The following is a 22,129-nucleotide window of genomic DNA, read 5'->3' as shown; positions in this document are numbered from 1 at the left end:
AGATGTGTCTATAGTAACAGTGGATAATAGTCTCTGGGAAGGGAGTGTGACTGTGGGATAACAGGTATAGTAGGGAGAGATGGTGCCTATAGTAACAGTGGATAATAGTCTCTGGGAAGGGAGTGTGACTGTGGGATAGCAGGTATAGTAGGGAGAGATGGTGCCTATAGTAACAGTGGATAATAGTCTCTGGGAAGGGAGTGTGACTGTGGGATAGCAGGTATAGTAGGGAGAGATGGTGCCTATAGTAACAGTGGATAATAGTCTCTGGGAAGGGAGTGTGACTGTGGGATAACAGGTATAGTAGGGAGAGATGGTGTCTATAGTAACAGTGGATAATAGTCTCTGGGAAGGGAGTGTGACTGTGGGATAGCAGGTATAGTAGGGAGAGATGGTGCCTATAGTAACAGTGGATAATAGTCTCTGGGAAGGGAGTGTGACTGTGGGATAGCAGGTATAGTAGGGAGAGATGGTGTCTATAGTAACAGTGGATAATAGTCTCTGGGAAGGGAGTGTGACTGTGGGATAGCAGGTATAGTAGGGAGAGATGTGTCTATAGTAACAGTGGATAATAGTCTCTGGGAAGGGAGTGTGACTGTGGGACAGTAGTAGGGCAGTAGTAGAAGGGGAGATGCCAGTACCTCAGTCCCATAGAACAACAAGGGTAAAATGTATAAAGAAATGTAACAAGGGTTTCAGGTTAGAAACATCACCCCTGTTTAATAGATTTGCAAGAGGTCAGACAAATAACAAAAGAAAATAAAAAACAAAAATAATCCACGGTGCAGCTGTACAACAAAACTCTTACAACCAGAAGCATTTGTGCATTTACTATCCGGAAGTAAAAGGGTTAAACCAAAGAGTGCTGTGCCCCCCCCAGATAAGAGATTTAAAGGGATTCTGCTGTGGGAAAACAGTTTCCATTTAACAGTGAACAAGACTGGCCATTTTCTTACCTCCCTACCCCCCATCTCTCGGTATAACTATTTGCAATGTACTCTGTGTAACTTATTAGTAATAAAACGATTAAAACCACGACAGAATCCCTTTAAAGGGGGTTGTTCGCCTTCCAAACTTTTTCAGTTCTATCGTTTTCACTGTCGGAAATTAAGAGGTTTTTTCAATTACTTTCCATTATTTATTTTTTATTGTTTTTTTTCAAAATCTAAGTGTAAAGTTGAATGTTGGTGTCTCTGGTGTTTCAGTCTGGCAGCTCAGTAATTCAGGTGCAGATTCTGAACTGTTTACAAGCGGCTCTGGGAGGTGGGTCGCCGACCCTGTAAACTGTTCTACATTTCTCAGCAGCATCTCAGGAGTATCAGTAACTATTGTATCAAGTCTAACAGCTGCCTGTAATGAAACTCAGTGATTCTGCTCAGCAGGGACAAAGATAAGAAATGGATCAACTAAATGTATCAATTTAGATCAGTTTACAGGGTCGACGACCTCCTTCCCAGAGCTGCTTTAAGGTGAAAAATGAAACTTTACACTTCAATATTACAAAAACAGTGACACACAGAAAATAGAAAGTAATTGGAAAAAGTCTTTCTTTCTGGTGAATTGTCTGAAACCAACTGAACTGAAAAAAAAGTGTTGGAAGGTGAACAACCCCTTTAATACAAGTTTCCCTTAGGACAGAGTCACGCTCAGATTTGGGCCCGGCAACAAATCTCCTCCTCTTCGGGCGACTAATGTCCCCGAACTGCCTCCCGTCGGCTAGAACGCAAGTCATCAGTGGGATGGCACTCGGAGCGCTTCGTTTTCCAAAGTCGCCTGAAGTTTCACTTCGTTTTCCAAAGTCGCCTGAAGTTTCACTTCGTTTTCCAAAGTCGCCTGAGGTTTCACTTCGTTTTCCAAAGTCGCCTGAAGTTTCTCTTCGTTTTCCAAAGTCGCCTGAGGTTTCACTTCGTTTTCCAAAGTCGCCTGAAGTTTCACTTCGTTTTCCAAAGCCGCCTGAAGTTTCACTTCGTTTTCCAAAGTCGCCTGAAGTTTCACTTCGTTTTCCAAAGTCGCCTGAAGTTTCACTTCGTTTTCCAAAGTCGCCTGAAGTTTCATTTCGTTTTTCCAAAGTCGCCTGAAGTTTCACTTCGTTTTCCAAAGTCGCCTGAAGTTTCTCTTCGTTTTCCAAAGTCGCCTGAAGTTTCACTTCGTTTTCCAAAGTCGCCTGAAGTTTCATTTCGTTTTCCAAAGTCGCCTGAAGTTTCACTTCGTTTTCCAAAGTCGCCTGAAGTTTCACTTCGTTTTCCAAAGTCGCCTGAAGTTTCACTTCGTTTTCCAAAGTCGCCTGAAGTTTCACTTCGTTTTCCAAAGTCGCCTGAAGTTTCACTTCGTTTTCCAAAGTCGCCTGAGGTTTCACTTCGTTTTCCGAAGTCGCCCAAAGTAATTCAGAAAAGGAAGTGCTCCGAGTGCCATCCCACGGCGATTTACATTCTAGCCGACGGGAGGCAGTTTGGGGAGATTAGTTGCCCCAATGAAGAGGAGATTTGTCGCTGGCCCGGAATCTAAACGTGCCCTGACCCTAAAGTCACACACAGAGCAGTTACCGTTGGCAACAAGGGCGGCAGAGGTGTAAAGTAAGTTGCTATGCCAGCGTGGGGTGATGCTGGAGTATAAGGAGAAGTGGAAGGCATCCAATGTGGAGCAAATTACCAATATGATAAGCAGGGAAACGACAGAGCAATGCCCCTACGTGATACACAAATGCTTACGATGCAGCGAGTAACAGTGGATCTTCCGTCCGTCCCTAGAGAGTGTGCACAAGTAACAGACGGGAGAATGGTAACCAAGGGGAGAGTGGCATGGCAACAATGGATTTAAGTTCCTTTAGGAGGCGTCCATTTTAGACAGCCGGGGTCCATTGCTTTATTGCTGTTGGTTCTCTTGGCGTCCTTGGATGCCCATTCATCGATCAGATCCTGTATGGATTACAATAAATAGATTAGTATGTAACAATCTACACTAGTATTTCCATAAGAAATTACAAAACAAATAGGAAATGTAGTTTCTGGTATCTATGAGCGGCTGTGATATTGTTCATTCTCTATGTAAAGTCAAGAACCAGGATTGCTTTAAAGTAAGAGAGGGATATTCTGAGACAATTTGCAATTGGTTTTATTATTTATACTTTTTGTTTAGCAGTTTGCAATTTCAGCCATCTAGTTGCTAGGGACCAAATTCCCCTAGCAACCATGCACTGATTTAAATAAGAGACTGGAAAATGAATAGGAGAGGCCTGAATAGAAAGAGGAGTAATAAAAAGTAGCAATAAATTTGTAGCCTTATAGAGCAATTGTTTTTAGATGGGGTCAGTGACCCCCATTTGAAAGCTGGAAAGAGTCAGAAGAAGAAGGCACATAATTATAAAACTATAAAAAAAGAAAGGCAATTGAAAAGTTGCTTAGAATTAGCCATTCTATAACCTAGTAAAAGTTGACAAAGATCAACCGCTCCTTTAAGGATTTGGTTTCATCAGTTATCCAAGGTATTATATTGAGTATTAGAATCTAATCAGTGAAGGGAATAGTGTTACCTGTCTCTTTAACACCAAGTGCTTCCCCTTCCAGTACTTGAGCATCTGTAGGGCCTGCAACGTGCTGACTATATCCACCGGATTCACCGCCGTCTCCTGGCTGATCTCTGGAGAAGGAAACGATTCCTTTAATTATAAACTAAACTGGCATAGAAAAATAACTATAATGGAATTTTTATGGGATTAAAATCATAGGTAAAAACAAAGCACAAACCCTGATGATATAAACATACATACATACATTGAGAAGGAAAAAAAGCAGCCTGCCAGAAAGCATTTCTCTCCTAAAGTGCAGGCACAAGTCACATGACTGGGGGCAGCTGGGAAATTGACAATATGTCTAGCCCCATGTCAGATTTCAAAATTGAATATAAAAAAATCAGTTTGCTCTTTTGAGAAATGGATTTCAGGACAGAATTCTGCTGGAGTAGCACTATTAACTGATGTTTTCCGATGACAGGATCCCTTTAACAGCAGTTACAGGTTATGGTATAAAGTCAGTGGTGGAGGAGAGACTTTACAGAAATAAGTGAAATCCCAGCAAGTGACTGCTGAAGCCTCTGGGCAATCTCTCGCTCTGCAGCAACACAAACGCAGCAGGTCAGCAGAACCCACCTTTGATGGAAATCTCTTTGCCTTGAAAATTGTGCAAGTAGCGGAGCAGCACTTCTTTCCAGTAGCTGCGGTAGCTGATGAGACCCAGGTCTGAGAGAGGGCGCTCTGGTGAGCCCACTTTGTCTTCCACCTTAGACAGCAGGTAACCTGCGGGAAGAGAAGAGGCACGATGGAGATTAGCTGCTGAATATCTAACAATCTATATATGTGAAAAAGAGATTAGCAGCTTGTGAATGAAGCTTCAGACGTGGGGTATCGGAGGGAATCAACTGGGGGTCTTATGCAGAATGTAACAGACAGAGCACTGGGTACATAAAGCTCAGCTGAATCAGAATACGGATGTCTCCATTTTTTTTTACCTTTTTTTCAAAATCTAAGTGTAAAGTTGAATGTGAGTGTTGAGTCTGGCAGCTCAGTAATTCAAGTGCTGACTCTGAACTGTTACAATTTGCCAACATTTAGTTGCTACAATGAGTTGATCCATTTCTCATCTCTGGAGTATCAGTAACTATTGTATCAAGTCTAACAGTTGCCTGTAATGAAACTCAGTGATTCTGCTCAGCAGGGACAAAGATAACAAATGGATCAACTAAATGTATCAATTTAGATCAGTTTACAGGGTCGGCGACCCCCCCACAGCTGCTTTAGAATCTGATATGTAGTGATGGGCGAATAAAAACACAGCGAATTTCCGTTTTTTACAGAGAAAATTCACCGGCGACTAGAAAATTTGGACTTGCGTTGGAGAAGTTGCTCGCGTCAAAACCGAACACTATTCGGACGCTCATTGACTTTAACACCAGCGTCAAAATTGGCGTCAAAATTCGAGTTTCTCTCATTTTTTGTTGTTTCGAAAATTTCGCAGGAAATTCACAAATTGTACGTCAAAGTGAAACGGGAGAAATTCGCCCATCGCTAGTGAAAAGGAAACTTTATACTTAAATATTAGAAAAACGGTCAGAAATAGAAAACAAATTAATTGGAAAAAACGTTGGATGGTGAACCACGCACTTTATGGTGCAAGTCTAAAGCGACGGCAAATAAACACAACGCACACGCAGACACAATACTTACTGAAGTCTATGAGCATCTTGCCATAACCCTGTCTCATGTACTGTGGCATTGTCAGGATACAAGACACATTGTAGTTCAGGAACGAGTTCTTCTCCTAGAAGTAAAAAATTATGACAATACATTTAATAGATACAAATTAATGAAATAATCTCATTTCTGTTAATCTTGCATAATTACTAGCAACGAGAGATGGAAGGTAATACATCAGTATATATATATATATATATATATATATATATATATATATATATGTATTCTGATATTGTGTAGGAAGGAGCAGTCATACTGCTTGCTGAGACATGGATGAAAGATCTGCTACTAAACAATTAGATCTGAGCAAAGCTTCCGCTTTCAAAATCCTAAATACAGATAAATATACCATATTCACAATTAAGGAACTGTATTTAATTTTCCTTAAAAATGCATGGCTCCAACCAGGGCGTAAAAAACAGAGGAAGCAGAAGGGAGGCAAACAGTATAGGGGCCCCATAAGCAATTTCATGTTGGGGGCCCTAAAGTTAACTTGCTGTGGGGCCCAGTATCATCTAGGTCAGGGGTGTCCAAACTTTTTGCAACAAGGGCCAGATTTGGCAAGATGAAAGTGTGTGGAGGCCGACCATTCAGCCTGACATTCTTTGAACCATTAGGTATGAAGATCCAATTTACAGAAAGATCCCTTAGCTGGAAACCCCTTTACCGAGCATCCTTTAAAGCAGTTCCCGTACCTGTATTACAAATGCAACTTTTTTGTAAATTAAGCATGTTGATTGGACATATACCTTATCATATTTTTATATTATATTTTCTTGTCCCTCCACTTTTTTTTCCCATTTTTTTCTTTTTTCCCGTTACTCCTCATTTTTTTCATCCATGTACTAGTTTAAAACTTTTATTGTTTTCTCATTTAGGCTATATTTTATTATTCCTTTCATTTCTATATTCTATTTTACTCAGTGAGACCCAGCCTGACGGTCCGTTCAGAAGGGAGCCCTCCGATAAAGTCGATTATATTTTCTGACCGATATGTTGAAGCATATTATATAAACATTTTGCCTGGGGGGAATGAGTGGGTGGCCATGCTGATGGGTATTCGCAAGAAAAATCAGAAGGCACATGGGTGGAATTGAGGCCTCCAGCGAGAAATATCGCCTAAACCAGTGAATCCAGTGATGTCATGAACCCACGATAACGTGCGATTACATCACTGCGTGCAGCAAGAAGATAGAATGCACAGCTCATCGACCAACTCCTGGCTCCGGCTGGCCAGTTGCGTGCCAATTTTTATCCGGGTCTGCCCTTGAATGGGCGAATCTTTGTTTAAGGCTGCGGACCAGTCTAAAATTGAAAACAGGCCGCAATTGGCCCGCGGGCCAGAGTTTGAACATGCCTGATCTAAGTGCTCCACTGGCTCCAACTGGATCAGGTGAGCAGCAAGCAGTCGCTCTGTATAACCCTGTGACAGCAGCAAACGGCAGGACCTACAGCTTGAGCAAAAGCGGAGCCTTACCTTTAAAGGGGAAGGAAACCTAGTTGGCGCAAACCCCCACCCCCCCTCCCGTTTGTTGCCCACCCTCCCTCCTCTCCCCTGGCCTACCCGTCCCGCTGGGCAAATGCCCCTAACTTGTTACTTACCCTTCTGCGCAGGTCCAGTCCAGGGAGTTCACCGACGACATCTTCTTCCACGCGATCTTCTTCCTGCTGTGAACGGCGTTTTGGCGCATGTGCAGAAGATCGTACCGGCGAAATGATCCTACTGCGCATGCGCCGTTCACAGCAGGAAGAAGATCGCGTGGAAGAAGATGTCGTCTGTGAACTCCGTGGACTGGACCTGCGCAGAAGGGTAAGTAACAAGTTAGGGGCATTTGCCCAGCGGGACGGGTAGGCCAGGGGGGAGGAGGGAGGGTGGGCAACACACGGGAGGGGGGGTTTGCGCCGACTAGGTTTCCTTCCCCTTTAATTTAGCTTTAATTTGGCTACACATGGAGCAAATTACATTCAAGCGCATTTATTCCACCCATCTTTGTTTTATTGTGTGACCCAACAAGCTTTTAATGGGATACCTTGGAAAAGTAGCCGATGAGGTGACAGCCAGCGTTGTCTGCCTCAGTCATGACGTAGAAGAGGAATGGTTCCACGTCGTAGTAGAGTGTTTTATGGTCCAGGAACAGTTTAGCGAGAAGGCACAGATTCTGGCAGTATATCTGTAATCGCAAAGTGAATGTGATAATAATAATAATCTTCCAATAAACAACGGAGTATTGCGCATTTAAAAGAAAGATTTCAAAAACGTTACCTTATTCTTTTTTCCGTCGACCTCAAAGACAGAGATGGAGCTTTTACGGTAGATCTCGTCGCCTGGGGGATGCTTCCAAACACATTTAGCCTGGCAGGAGATGGACATGGCGGCAGGAAGGTTAAACATTTAAAGGGTCTCACTGGAAATAAAGTTGTCGATTTGAGCTTAGGAACACGAGATTGGAGGCGGCTGCATTTATTAAAGATGTTTCATGTTTTACTTTATGTGAATAGCAGACGTATTTGCAGTGCTACTTCCGATGCCTTTCCTGCAGCCGGGCAACATGCGCATACCTGCACTAAACTGCACACTGACTTGTGTCCTACAAGTTTTACATTTATTAAATGGAACGGCGCCCAAATGCGTTGACTCACCATGTGTCTGCGGAGGATCGTCTGGCTCTTCATGTACTTCAGGCAGAATTCGCACATGTACAGTCGTCCCAGACGGGCGTACTCCTCGGGGTAAGGAGAGTGATACCACGTGTCTAGTTCATACCGACCAAAGAGGATCGTTTTAATCATGTTGCTTCCTTCCGTGATCTGGCCCTGAAGTCTCAGCTTCTCCTAAATACAGAGAACAGAAAGCATCAGTTAATAGTGCTGCTCCAGCAGAATTCTGCACTGGAATCTTTTTCTTAAAAGAGCAAACAGATTTTTTTATAGTTAATTTTGAAATCTGACATGGGGCTAGACATATTGTCAGTTTCCCAGCTGCCCCCAGTCATGGTCATCAGTCACTCTTTACTGCAGGTTGGAGTGATATTACCCTTCCCTTTCCCTCCCAGCAGCCTAACAACAGAACAATGAGGAGGTAACCAGATAACAGCTCCCTACCACAAGATATCAGCTGCCTGGTAGATCGAAGAACAGCACTCAATAGTAAAATCCAGGTCCCACTGAGACACATTCAGTTACATTGAGTAGGAGAAACAACAGCCTGCCAGAAAGCAGTTCCATCCTAAAGTGCTGGCTCTTTCTGAAAGCACATGACCAGGCAAAATGACCCGAGATGCACCTATACACCAATATTACAACTAAAAAAAATACACTTGGCAGTTCAGGAATGACATTTTATATAGTAAGGTGAATTATTTGCAGTGTAATTTAGAAATAAAAACTACATCATAAAATTCATGACAGAATCCCTTTAAAAACCATTACTTGACTGTGTATGGGTTGCTTTCCTGAAAAATAAAGCACAAACATACCTGCTGCTGAAGGAGGGTTGATTTCTTTTGTGCGTAAACAAAATATAAATATTATAAAATAATCAGAGTTGCATTTCTTACCAGGTCATCGGACGCTCTGGCTTGAGCCCTTCGAAATAGCTCCAGGTCATACTCGCTGGTCAAGTTTTCTAAGAGAGGTTCCCTTGTGTCTCCATGGGTCTGTCTGTGCTCCTGCAAGGAAGTATGAAGAACTAGATCACCACTTGGTGGTGCAGGCCTCAGGTTAAAATAAACATGGAGGCCAGAAATATTTCAGGATATAAAGCCTATCAATAATGGCTGCAAGAAAAATGACAGTTTCAATAAGATTCAGATCCTTCTAGTCTAAACTCCGCTGCTCCTGGGCTGTTTCAGCCTCTCATATCATTAGTAAAGAGTAGGGATGCACTGAATCCAGGATTCGGTTCAGGATTCAGCAGGATTCGGGCGAATCCTTCTGCACGGCCGAACCTAATCCAAATCCTAATTTGAATATGCAAATTAGGGGCAGAAAGGGAAATAGCGTGACTTTTGTCACAAAACAAGGAAGTAAAACTGTTTTCCCCTTCCCAACCCTAATTTGCATATGCAGTTTCGGATTCAGTATTCGGCAGAATCTTTCATAAAGGATTTGTCAGAATCCAAAATAGTGGATTCGGTGCATCCCTAGTAAAGAGTAGTGGCACTATGGAGCCTAATTTGTTGTGAGCATTATCAGAAGGCAGTGTAAACCAGAAGAGCAGCAACTCCTGTAACTCCTACTGTGGTTGGTTGTTCCAACTCGGGGAGTTGGATTCAATTTATCATACCATGTACTTCTCTTTCTGCTCCTTAGTCAGGCCAGAGTTGCGCTTTTTTCTCAGCTCGGTGACCTTTTCCTTGTACCTCAGCTGACGTTCTGTGGGAGCCTGAAAGAGACAACACGGCAGGTTCAGCCACCGAACATCAGAATTGTATATTTTAAGCAAAGCTTTTAAATGAAACGTTTCGGAAGAGGAAACTCTTTGAATGTTGTTTTGATTAGAAAAAGAACAGGAAAGAATCCTCTTGCATTTCTCCATTCTTTTCTAAGACTTTCCTCTTCTTCTGAAATTTCTCAGGCCGGTCAGAAGAAATGACTAGCAGCAGTTTCAAATTCAGCTTTACAGTAGTGTAAAAATTGCGAATATCATAATATATCATGCAGTGGCGTAACTAGTTGTTACTGGGCCCCATAGCAAATTCAATTTAGGGCCCCACAATATTTATAAGTTGGCCTATTTTACCAAGATATATTAAAATTGCTAATTAATTAGGGTCTCACTGGGCCCCCTACACTCCTGGGCCCCCCTGCAACCGCAGGGTCTGCTTCCTCTATAGTTACGCCCCTGATATCATGAATACTAGAAATAAAAATAATGGAAATTTTTCAAGAGGGCTCTGAGCATTTTTACTTTAGTTTTTTTAATACTCAAACAACGGCTGTATCAAACTTAAAGGAGTCTTGCAGCCAAAAATGATTTGTTTTTACATGGTGGAAAAAAAATCTATTTTCTAATATACATTCAATGGGCTTAAAGGGGTTGTTCACCTTCCAAACAGTTTTTCAGCTGAGTTATTTTCAGATTGTTCTCTAGAAATAAAGACTACTTTTCAATTACTTTCCATTTTTTACAAAATCTAAGTGTAAAGTTGAATGTTTGCGCCTCTGGTGCTTGAGTCTGGCAGCTCAGTAATTCAGGCACAGACTAGTGATTGGGCAGACCTCGATGCTCCTTTCTGGGTCGCGGGCGGGTTAAGGACTTCTTACTAGGGATGCATCGAATCCAGGATTCGGCCTTTTTCAGCAGGATTCCGATTTGGACGAATCCTTCTGCCCGGTCGAACCGAATCCGCATATGCAAATTAGGGGAGGGGAATCGTGCGACTTTATGTCACAAAACAAGGAAGTAAAAAATGTTTTCCCCTTCCCATCCCTAATTTGCACATGCAAATTCAGGTTCGGCCGAACCTTTCACAAAGGATTCGGGGGTTCGGCCGAATCCAAAATAGTGGATGTTGTGCATCCCTACTTTTTACTGCTCTCCCCACCTGCGACCTTCCAAATGCCGACTTGCGGGTTGAATTTATATAGACGCGCGGTGTGGATGGGCGCAGGTCTATAAATGAGAGCCGGAAGTCGGGCTCAGGTGGTGGGAGGGAAGGTGCGGGTCGGGACGGGAAAAGCCTAATCCGCACTTCACCAGCGCAGACTCTAAACCGTTACATTTTTGCAAAATTTAGTGGACACATTTCTCAGCAGTATCTGTGGAGTATTAGTAACTATTGTATCAATTCTGCTGCCTGTAATGAAACTCAGAGATTCTGCTCAGCAGGGACAAGGATAAGAAATGTATCAACCAAATGTACCAATTTAGAGGGCCGGCGACCCCCCCCCCCCCCCCCTTCGAAGAGCTGCTTCACAAAAGTGAAAAATTTGATATACACTTCAATATTAGAACGGTCACTCCTAGGAAATATAAAGTAAATGGAAAAAGACTTTATCTCTGGTGAACTATTTCAAACTAACTCAACTGAAAAAAAAAAGTGTTGCATGGTGAACATTCCCTTTAACGTGATCTGTAATTGCATTTAAAAGCAGTACTTGTTTACACGTTTCTGTTCTCTGGGTCCAGAGTGTGTTAAAGGAGAAGGAAAGGCTAAAATTAAGTAAGTTTTATCAGAAAGATCTATATAAATACACCAGTAAACCCTCAAAGTAATGCTGCTCTGAGTCCTCTGTCAAAAGAAACAGCACATTTCTTTCCTTCTATTGTGTACTCATGGGCTTCTGTATCAGACTAACTGTTTTCAGCTTAAACCTCCAGGGCTAGGGCTTGAGCATGCTCAGTTTGCTCCTCCTCCCCTCCCTGCTGTAATCTGAGCCCAGAGCTATGAGTGAGCAGGGAGAGACTCAGGCAGGAAGTGATGTCACACCAAGCTAATATGGCAGCTGTATCCTAAACAAACACAGACAGTGTTTAGAGCTGTTTACTCAGGTATGGTCAAGCATTCAAGTGTTTTAGCTTGCACTGTTGAGGCTAATTAATTGGCAATAAACTGCCTTGGTAGCTTTCCTTCTCCTTTAAGTGTTCTCACTTGACCGGCTTGTAACAGTGTCCTAGGAGTCCAAATAAAGTGACCAGCAACAGATCCCTTGTTCAACAAATTTAGAAGCACTGCAAATATTCAATGTATATTGGAAAGTTGCACACAAATTGGGTGTAGGGCTCTTTAAGCAATTGAAGCCTAGCACTAAGGCTGGGATTACCTGGTGTCTGGTAGAATGCCTGTTATTTTCATCCTGTCTATGTGAAAGCATCCGCTCATCCACCTGCTTATCTCGGCTCTGTGCTCTTACCTGAAATTCATCACAATTCTGTAAATGTAAGCAATCATGGATGGGTCAGACCAATCTCCTCGAGGAACAACAACAACACAGTACAAGAACACGAAAACCCCCTCAGTGTGCACATACAGTGCTGTGACTAATGGGGTGCAAGACTAAACATGCACTTACCTTGCATTCATCTGCAGACAGGTTGTGGTACAGAGGGCACCCCGAAATGGAGAAGTGCCTCTCATGTTTCCCAGTCAGGTGACCTGGTGAAATGAACAGGAACAAATCTTCTTTATCTTGTGAAAGGGCACAGGTCAGCCTAACACTTAGGGGCAGATGTATCAAAGCTCGAGGTGAATTTTCGAATGAAAAAAAATTTCTGTGTACCTCGACTAGGGAATAGTCCAAATTCGATTCAAATTGGAAAAAAATGTGAAAATTGACATGGTCCCTTTAAAAATCAACTTCGACCATTCGCCATCTAAAACCTGGCGAATTTCTGTATTAGCCTATGGGGGACCTCCTAGAACCTATTCAGAGTCAATTGGTGGACTTTGAAAAATCAAAGTTTTTTTGGGGGGGAAAAACTTTGATTCGATTGAATGCGGTTACTTAGATTCGTACGATTCGAATTTGGTCGAAAACGGACCTATTCGGCCAAAAAACTTCAACTTACTTTCGGTTGGTCTTTTTGAAGTTTTTCAAATTCAAAATTCGACCCTTCATAAATATGCCCCTTAAAGGTGAACCACCCTTTAAATTTCAAAAGACAAAGAGGAAAGAAAGTATGGGCGCAAGGTTGAATACGTTACCCAATGAGTTGCATCCGGGAGTGGGGCACTTCATGTTAAAGTTGTAGCTCTCGTGAAAGCGTCTGCGTTTAGGCCTGTGGGAGAGGTCACTTTCAGAGTCCTTGAGGGACATGTCCTTGGCAACGCTCTCGTCGTGAGACACGTTGGGGCTGGAAATGTCAATGTCAGACTCAGAAGACGGGGCATTCCCTGTTGGAGTGCGAGGAGGCGACTCGTCGTGATCCCCCGTGATTTTGGCATCTGCAGCAGAAATAGAAAACTTTGTATGGTGGTTTGTGACACACGCAGAGAGATCTACTCTACAGGCGTACAAGCTAGAGAGACAGCCAGCGTGCATGTACTAGGACTAGAGAGACAGCCAGCGTGCATGTACTAGGACTAGAGAGACAGCCAGCGTGCATGTACTAGGACTAGAGAGACAGCCAGCGTGCATGTACTAGGACTAGAGAGACAGCCAGTGTGCATGTACTAGGACTAGAGAGACAGCCAGTGTGCATGTACTAGGACTAGAGAGACAGCCAGCCAGCGTGCATGTACTAGGACTAGAGAGACAGCCAGCCAGCGTGCATGTACTAGGACTAGAGAGACAGCCAGTGTGCATGTACTAGGACTAGAGAGACAGCCAGCCAGCGTGCATGTACTAGGACTAGAGAGACAGCCAGCCAGCGTGCATGTACTAGGACTAGAGAGACAGCCAGCGTGCATGTACTAGGAATAGAGAGACACCCAGTGTGCATGTACTAGGACTAGAGAGACAGCCAGCGTGCATGTACTAGGACTAGAGAGACACCCAGTGTGCATGTACTAGGACTAGAGAGACAGCCAGTGTGCATGTACTAGGACTAGAGAGACAGCCAGCCAGCGTGCATGTACTAGGACTAGAGAGACAGCCAGCCAGCGTGCATGTACTAGGACTAGAGAGACAGCCAGTGTGCATGTACTAGGACTAGAGAGACAGCCAGCGTGCATGTACTAGGACTAGAGAGACACCCAGTGTGCATGTACTAGGACTAGAGAGACACCCAGTGTGCATGTACTAGGACTAGAGAGACAGCCAGTGTGCATGTACTAGGACTAGAGAGACAGCCAGTGTGCATGTACTAGGACTAGAGAGACAGCCAGTGTGCATGTACTAGAGAGACAGCCAGCGTGCATGTACTAGGACTAGAGAGACAGCAAGAGAGAGCGTGTGTCCGGCAGCGTTTGCAGCTCTAATGCACCCCCGTACCTCTGTCACAAAAGTCCGCCACCTGCTCAGTTTCTGATCCCGATGAGCGGGTCTGTCGGAGTGGGTACTTTTTCGGAGTCACGGGGGTGGGCTGCTGCTGGCTGCGGGTCACCCTCCGAGTGGAGTAGCCCGGCTCCTCTGCACCAAACGACTGCAGATTGCCCACTGGGCTGGAATCTGGTTTAACACAAACCAAAGTTTCACTGCTGCCACCCCGGTGCTTTCCTGCCCTGTGTTTGTGACCAAATTAAACTCATCTTTTCCTCTCTGATAAAAGTCAATTATCTTTCAAGGACAGAAAATACTGAAGGTATTAAATGTTTTGCTCATGAACAAAAGTTTGGTTCTAAAGGGGTTCTTCACCTTCCAAACAATTTTGTTTCAGTTCAATTGTTTTCAGATTGTTCTCCAGAAATAAAGACTTTTTTAAATTACTTTCCGTTTTTCCAAAACCTAAGTTTAAAGTTCGTGTCTCTGGTGTTTAGTCTGGCAGCTCCGTAATTCAGGTGCAGACTCTTAGGGTAAGGACACACTGGACGATTTGTCGCCAACGTTTTTAAAAAGCAAATCGCGGCGACATATCGCTCGTTTTGTCTCTGAACAAAAACAAATGAAAGACGCCAGCTCCTGTGCCCACAGCGCGTTTGTGAATCGCCTGTAGCTCCAAAACGCACTGAGACCCTTTTCCGAGCGATTTATCAGAAATAGCATGTACTTAGAAAAGCACTGAAATCTCCTAGACACGCACACACATACAGATAAGTAGCAGCAATTGTATTCAAATTACAATGCGAACGCAATGACGCAAGAACATAAAGACGGCAGGTTACAGCGGGAAGCACAAACCGTTTCCGGTTTGGGTGGAGCACGTACCACACAGAGTAATGGGATACAAATCGCTCTGTGCCAATAGTCGCTGTGAATCGTCTGTTCAAAAAAGACGATCGTCTTGTCGCCGCGATTTACTTTTTTAAAACGTTGGCGACAAATCGTCCAGTGTGTCCTTACCCTTAGGGCAGAGACACATGCTGCGATTCAGGGAGATTAGTCGCCCGGCAACAAATCTCCTCTTCTTCTGCGGGGAGACTAATCTCCTCTTCTTCTGCGGGGAGACTAATCTCCTCTTCTTCTGCGGGGAGACTAATCTCCTCTTCTTCTGCGGGGAGATCTCCTCTTCTTCTGCGGGGAGACTAATCTCCTCTTCTTCTGCGGGGAGACTAATCTCCTCTTCTTCTGCGGGGAGACTAATCTCCTCTTCTTCTGCGGGGAGACTAATCTCCTCTTCTTCTGCGGGGAGATCTCCTCTTCTTCTGCGGGGAGACTAATCTCCTCTTCTTCTTGGGGGCGACAAACCTCCTCTTCTTGGGGGCGACAAACCTCCTCTTCTTGGGGGCGACAAACCTCCTCTTCTTGGGGGCGACAAACCTCCTCTTCTTCGGGGCGACTAATCTCCTCTTCTTAACCTCCTCTTCTTGGGGGCGACAAACCTCCTCTTCTTGGGGGCGACAAACCTCCTCTTCTTGGGGGCGACAAACCTCCTCTTCTTCGGGGCGACTAATCTCCTCTTCTTCAGGACGACTAATCTCTTCTCTGGGGCGACTAATCTCCTCTTCTTCGGGGCGACTAATCTCCCCAAACTGCCTTCCCGCCAGCTAGAATGTAAATCTCTGGCAGGATGGCAATTGGAGCACACAAAGCGCTCCAACTGCCATCCCGCCGCGATTTACATTCTAGCTGGCGGGAAGGCAGTTTGGGGAGATTAGTTGCCCCGAAGAAGAGCAGATTTGTTGCTGGGTGACTAATCTCCCCAAATTGCAGCTTGTCTCTGCCCTAAACAGTTACCTGTTACCATTTTGCAACATTGAGTTGATCCATTTCTCATCTCTGGAGTATTAGCAACAATTGTATCAAGTCTAACAGCTGCCTGTAATGAAACCCAGTGATTCTGCTCAGCAGGGACAAAGATAAGAAACGTATCAACTAAATGTATCAATTTAGATCAGTTTACAGGGTCGACAGTCGGGACAACTAGGGTGTGACGGGAGGTGGTTGAACTGATGAGCACACAAATCTTGCCAATGTAGGCAGCCAATCATATTCTTCAAAAATGTGTTCCAAAGAGAGCGCTACCAAAATATCAGTTTGGGTATCAGTACAACGGTGTCACTTCGTATGGCTCTTTTGAGATGCCAAAAATCGCCCGTTCATCTCACAGGGTTGAATGGTAAACAAGCAAAAGTGACATTCATCCTCCTCTGAGCCAATCAATGGTTAGGATTGGTTTAACAGTGATTCCTAAACTGGGGCAGGGGCCGAGATGAAGGTTGGTGGAGAATCCAATTACATCTCCTAAATACACTCTAGACCTGGGAGCCAATAATGGTGGGATTTAAGAATAAAAACCTATTTATTGCTCTCGATATTCCTTAGCAGGACTAATGTAATGCTCAGTCTGTAACCTTGTTATGAGCAAAGCATAGACCAAGTGATTGGCCTTTAGACTGAGGGATCAATACAGACCAAAATTCTCTGATTTAAAGGGATAGTTCACCTTTGAGTTAACTGTTTGTATGATGTAGAAAGTGATATTCTGAGACAGTTTGCAATTGGTCTTCATTATTTGTGTTTTTTGAGTTTATTCAGAAGCTCTTCAGTTTGTAATTTCAGCAATCTGGTTGCTAGGGTCCAAATTCCCCTAGCAACCATGCATGGATTTGAATAAGAGACCGGAATATGAATAGAAGAACGTTAAGTAAATAAAAAGTAGCAATAACAATACATTTGTAGCCTTACAGCGCATTTGTTTTAGATGGGGTCACTGACGCCTATTCCAAAGCTGGAAAGGGTCAGAAGAAAAAGGCAAATAATTCCAAAACTATAAAAAAAGAAAACCAATTGAAAAGTTGCTTAGAATTAGCCATTGTAGAAAATACTTAAAGTTAACTGAAAGGTGAACCACCCCGTTAAGAGAACCCTGCAAAAAAGAGTAAAGAAATGTAGATTTAATAAATCTCGTGAAGGAGAAACATTTCAATTGCATCAGCAGCAAACATAACGGCTGCACGAACCATAAACTCCTGAAACAAATGTTGCCAGCCCGCTGATGCAAAGACCCATGAGAATTTTTTTTTTTTTAACGCATCAGTTAATAGCTAATTCTGCACTGAAATCCATTTCTCAAAGGAGCAAACAGATTTTTTTATATTCAATTTTGAAATCTGACATGGGGCTAGACATATTGTCAGTTTCCCAGCTACCCCCAGTCATGTGACTTGTGCTCTGATAAACTGCAGTCACTCTTTACTGCTGTACTGCAAGTTGGAGTGAAATCAACCCCCTCCCTTTCCCCCCCCCAGCAGCCTAACAACAGAACAATGGGAAGGTAACCAGATAGCAGCTCCCTAACACAAGATAACAGCTGCCTGGTCAGAAACGGAACTAGAGGGGGACGGGCCCTGGCGCAGGACGCGCAGCCGGGCCCCGCCCCCTCCGTACACCCGGAACTGGCCGGGGAACATGCGGCGGGCGGACTGCCGGGGGACCTGAGGGGGTGCGGGCCCTGGCCCGCTCGCACCCCCTGCTCCCCCGGTAGTTCCGCCCCTGTGCCTGGTAGATCTAAGAACAACACTCAATAGTAAAATCCAGGTCCCACTGAGACACATTCAGTTACATTGAGTAGGAGAAACAACAGCCTGCCAGAAAGCAGTTCCATCCTAAAGTGCTGGCTCTTTCTGAAATCACATGACCAGGCAAAATGAGCTGAGATGCACCTACACACCAATATTACAACTAAATACACTTGCTGGTTCAGGAATGACATTTTATATTGTACAGTGAATTATTTGCAGTGTAATTTAGAAATAAAAGCATCATAAAAATCATGACAGAATCCCTTTAACTCTCCTAAGCAGACATGTTACCCATTCCGACCCTGATTGTATGGATCCCCGCATGCAACGTGCACTCACCCTGAGAGCTCTGACTGAGTCTTGCAGTGGATCGAGTGACTCGAGCAGGACCCCGGGAGTTGCCGTCACTCTCTGAGCTGTCTGTGTGTTCCATGTCTGTAGAGAAATCTGAATCTTCTGTCCCATCCGAACTGCTTCCAGCATTCCTCTACGATGTAACAGATATTCATTAGAACCAAACGGAAGCTTCACATTTAATGCTGAGGTTGCTCATCCCCGCCATGGTTGGGCTACTGAAAATAAGGGTACAGGTATAGGATTTGTTATCTGGAAACCCATTATCCAGAAAGCCCTGAATTAAGGAAAAGGCCGTCTATCATAGACTCCAATTAATTTCCGTTTTCTGTGTAATAATACAAGTCACTTGTACTTGATCCCAACTAAGATATAATTAATCCTTATTGGAGGCAGAACCAGCCTATTGGGTTTATTTAATGTTTATATGATTTTCTAGTAGACTTAAGGTATGGAGATCCAAATTATGGAAAGATCCATTATCCAGAAAACCCCAGGTCCCGAGCATTCTGGATAACAGGTCCCATACCTGTATTTGGAAGAACTCTTCCATACTAGCGGACAGCGGCAAATGCCTTGCCATTGGAACAGTGGTGCCCATTCCTTAATTTGTGGTTTATTCCTGTTCCTCAGCTGTTGACCCTTTACTATCTGCACTACATTTAGGGCATCAAACGGATCCATCTGCTCATGAGATCCTTCAGGCAGGACACAAGTCTGACCCCCGGACCAAAGACAGTAATACTTGAGCTCATTGTGTATCTGAACATACAAAGGTAATGGACTTTAACCTGTGTCAGATCCGCTGTCCAGCAGGAGGGTTCTGAAACAGTGAATATTTGGGATTCCTGACTTGGTAGAGGCATTGGCGCAAATTCACTAAACGCCGAAGCGCCTAACGCTAGCGTGAATACGCCAGCGTAGCACATTTTCATTAATTCGCTGGCGTAAATTCGCTAGTGTTACTTCGCACCCTTACGCCTGGCGAATTTGTGCAACAGACGTAACTACGCAAATTCACCAACGCCCAAATTGTTCTGAACGCTACCTTTTACGCCAGACTTCCTTCGCCACCTCAGACCAGGCGAAGTGAAATAGAGTAGATAGGGATTGCTTCAAAAAAAGTCCCAAAAAACGCTGGCGTTTTTTCATTTTTTATGGGTGATAGGCTGAAAAAGATCGAAAAATTTTTGGGGCTCCCCTCCTTCCCCCCTACATTTCCTAACTCATGGCACCTTAACTATACAGTGGGCACATGTGTAGGGCAAAATAAACATTATATGTTTTGAAGGTTTCCCAGGCTTGTGTAGTGATGCTACATATACCTCCATTGTAACTTCAATTTGGCGCCGTATGCAAATTAAGCATCGCTAGCGTAACTTCGCTTTGCTTGGCGAATTAACGACAGTGCAACTTCGCAACCTTACGCTTCCCGAGAGCAACTTCGGATTTTAGTGAATTTGCGTAGCACTGGCAAAAATACGCCTGGCGAAGTAGACGCTGGCGCAATAACGAATCTTAGTGAATGTCCCACATTATGTGCAGAACTGATACATTCCTGATAATGGGTAAGGTCTGCACTTTCTTATTCACATTTTCCTGACTTAAAGCCTATTAAATGACAGTGTGATGAACCTGCCGGGTCCCCTAATGTCTGATCACTGAGAAACACAATGAAGGGATGTAGGCGAGTGTCATTTATCAACACTGGGCAAATTTACCCATGGGCTGTAACCCATGGCAACCAATCAGATTGCTGCAGTCAATGTCCTACTTACAGCTGGCTTTAAAAAGCCAATCACCGATTGGTTGCTATGGGTAACAGCCCATGGGCAAATTTGCCCCGTGTTGATAAATGAGCCCCAAGAAGCAGCGACATTTAAGAGGGTCGTTAACCTTTTATGAATGTTACAGAATGATTGATTTCTTCTAAACCTTTTCAACTGGTTATAGTATTTAATGTTCTGACTTCCAAGTCTTCCTCTTTCCAGTTTTTAACATAAAATGGTACCTGCTGTCAAGGGTCACTGACCCCGGCAACCAAAAATAATCTGCTGCTCTGTGAGGCTACTGTTGTGTTATTATAGTCTCTCTATTGATGCCCCATGTCCTCTGTCTCATCCAAGTTCTGGGAGTGTCATTTATCAAAACTGGGCAAATTTTCCCATGGGCTGTAACCCATGGCAACCAATCAGATTGCTGCATTCAATGTCCTACTTGAAGCTGGCTTTAAAAAAGCAAATCACCGATTGGTTGCTATGGGTAACAGCCCATGGGCAAATTTGCCCCGTGTTGATAAATGAGCCCCAAGAAGCGGCGACATTTAAGAGGGTCGTTAACCTTTTATGAATGTTACAGAATGATTTATTTCTTCTAAACCTTTTCAACTGGTTACAGTTTTTAATGTTCTGCCTTCCAAGTCTTCCTCTTTCCAGTTTTTAACATAAAATGGTACCTGCTGTCAGGGGTCACTGACCCCGGAAACCAAAATAACCTGCTGCTCTGTGAGGCTACTGTTGTGTTATTATAGTCTCTCTATTGATGCCCCATGTCCTCTGTCTCATCCAAGTTTTGGGGTAAACAAAAACCCAGCAACAGCCCATTTCCAAAATGGAGCTACAGAATACAAAAAACACAAACTCAGAACAATAAAAAAGTACAATTGTAATTTGTCCTAAAAAAAAAAATGAGACTACAACTTTCATTCAAAAGATGAATCAAAACACAGGAAATAAGTCCATGCTGCCAGTACTACTTCCTTTGTTTTTATCACGCCCTTATTTATATGGCGGCCAATAAGAAACAACGGCAATGAAGGCAATGAACGCACTAACCAATCCAAAGAATGGCTGTAGCAGCGCCAATAGTAACCCCTACAAAACTACCCGAGCCAATCAGTAACGAGGGGCAGGCGGGACCAGCAAGTAATTGGCGCCCAGGAGAATCAATGAGAATCTCGCGCCACGCGAGGCGCTAGTCCTGACAGACAGAAGCGGCGTCCTATCCGAAGCCGCGCAGAGCACATTTCAACCAACCACAACACAGGATGGCATACAAACATCCAATCACCGCCTCTCACGAGTTAACCCACAACAGGCCTTGGTTAGACTGCGGCTCTCACATGGAGGCAGCTGAAGGATAAAGAGGCGTAATGATGTGCGCTATAGTCAGAGGCTGCACGAGCATAAGTACCGGTGCAGCAGCCAGAAGAAAAGCACGTCACTGCAGGGAACACGCCCACCCCTTACGCAGCTTCCATTTCCCGTGCGTCTCACCTTCCTCCGGGGCATCGCTTGAAGCAACCCCCCTTCTCCCTTAGATCCCACCGGGCACTGCAGAATTCGCGGTTTGCGCAGAATGGATTTTTTTCTTGCGCCGTCTCCGGGTAACGGCAGAATCACGCGCACGCGCGGCCCCTCCCCTTGAGTCAGGTTTCTCGTTCTGGGCGTTCTGGACCCGGAGCTCCTCCTACTTACCTCTGGGTTGCTATTGTCTCTCCGTGGGAGTAGCAGTGCGCATGCGCTTGGCTTCTTCTCGGCGCAGCCCGTCAGTTGGCCTCTTGTGTATCCATGCGCGTATACCTGCCGGAACTATATATATATAATGTGAACCTGTCATTCGCCCTGCTCTGTTGTTATTCTCTAGAAATACCTCAGAATAGAGGCAGAACTAACTGAAATCTTTCTAATGGGTCACTGACCCCATCTAAGGCTACATATGTTGTATTATTGCTACTTTTAATTGCTCCTCTTTCTATTCAGGCCTCTCCTATTCATATTCCAGTCTCTTATTCCAATCAGTGCATGGTTGCTAGGGGAGTTAGGACCCTAGCAACCAGATGGCAGAAACTGCAAACTGGAGAGCTGCTGAATAAAAAGCTAAATAAGTCAAATAATAAAAAATGAAAACCAATTGCAAATTGACTCTGCAGGTTGAAAAATTCTCGGCCTGCACCCGCCTCCTCCCAATCTGCCCCTGGGCTCACTGCTTATTTATAGACCCGCCCGACCCGCAGTGACATCAC

At 44.2% G+C, this 22,129-nt stretch overlaps 1 protein-coding gene across 1 annotated transcript; it reads right to left on the bottom strand.

Annotated features, from left to right (window-relative positions):
• Window positions 1-693: 693 nt before the first annotated feature.
• kat7.L (lysine acetyltransferase 7 L homeolog) lies at window positions 694-21,480 on the bottom strand. Its single transcript, NM_001086526.1, is given in 15 exon segments — window positions 694-2,915; window positions 3,530-3,636; window positions 4,145-4,291; window positions 5,219-5,312; window positions 7,279-7,419; window positions 7,512-7,601; window positions 7,889-8,080; window positions 8,806-8,916; window positions 9,534-9,632; window positions 12,014-12,121; window positions 12,263-12,345; window positions 12,895-13,134; window positions 14,123-14,299; window positions 18,091-18,238; window positions 21,381-21,480. Coding segments are annotated over 15 exon segments (1,854 nt in total). The 5' UTR covers window positions 21,396-21,480; the 3' UTR covers window positions 694-2,813.
• Window positions 21,481-22,129: the final 649 nt, after the last annotated feature.

Source organism: Xenopus laevis, chromosome 9_10L, assembly GCF_017654675.1.
Source record: "Xenopus laevis strain J_2021 chromosome 9_10L, Xenopus_laevis_v10.1, whole genome shotgun sequence".
NCBI classification, from domain to species: Eukaryota; Metazoa; Chordata; class Amphibia; order Anura; family Pipidae; genus Xenopus; species Xenopus laevis.
Note: the sequence above shows the minus strand (reverse complement) of the source record. Positions and strands in the feature narration are given on the sequence as shown.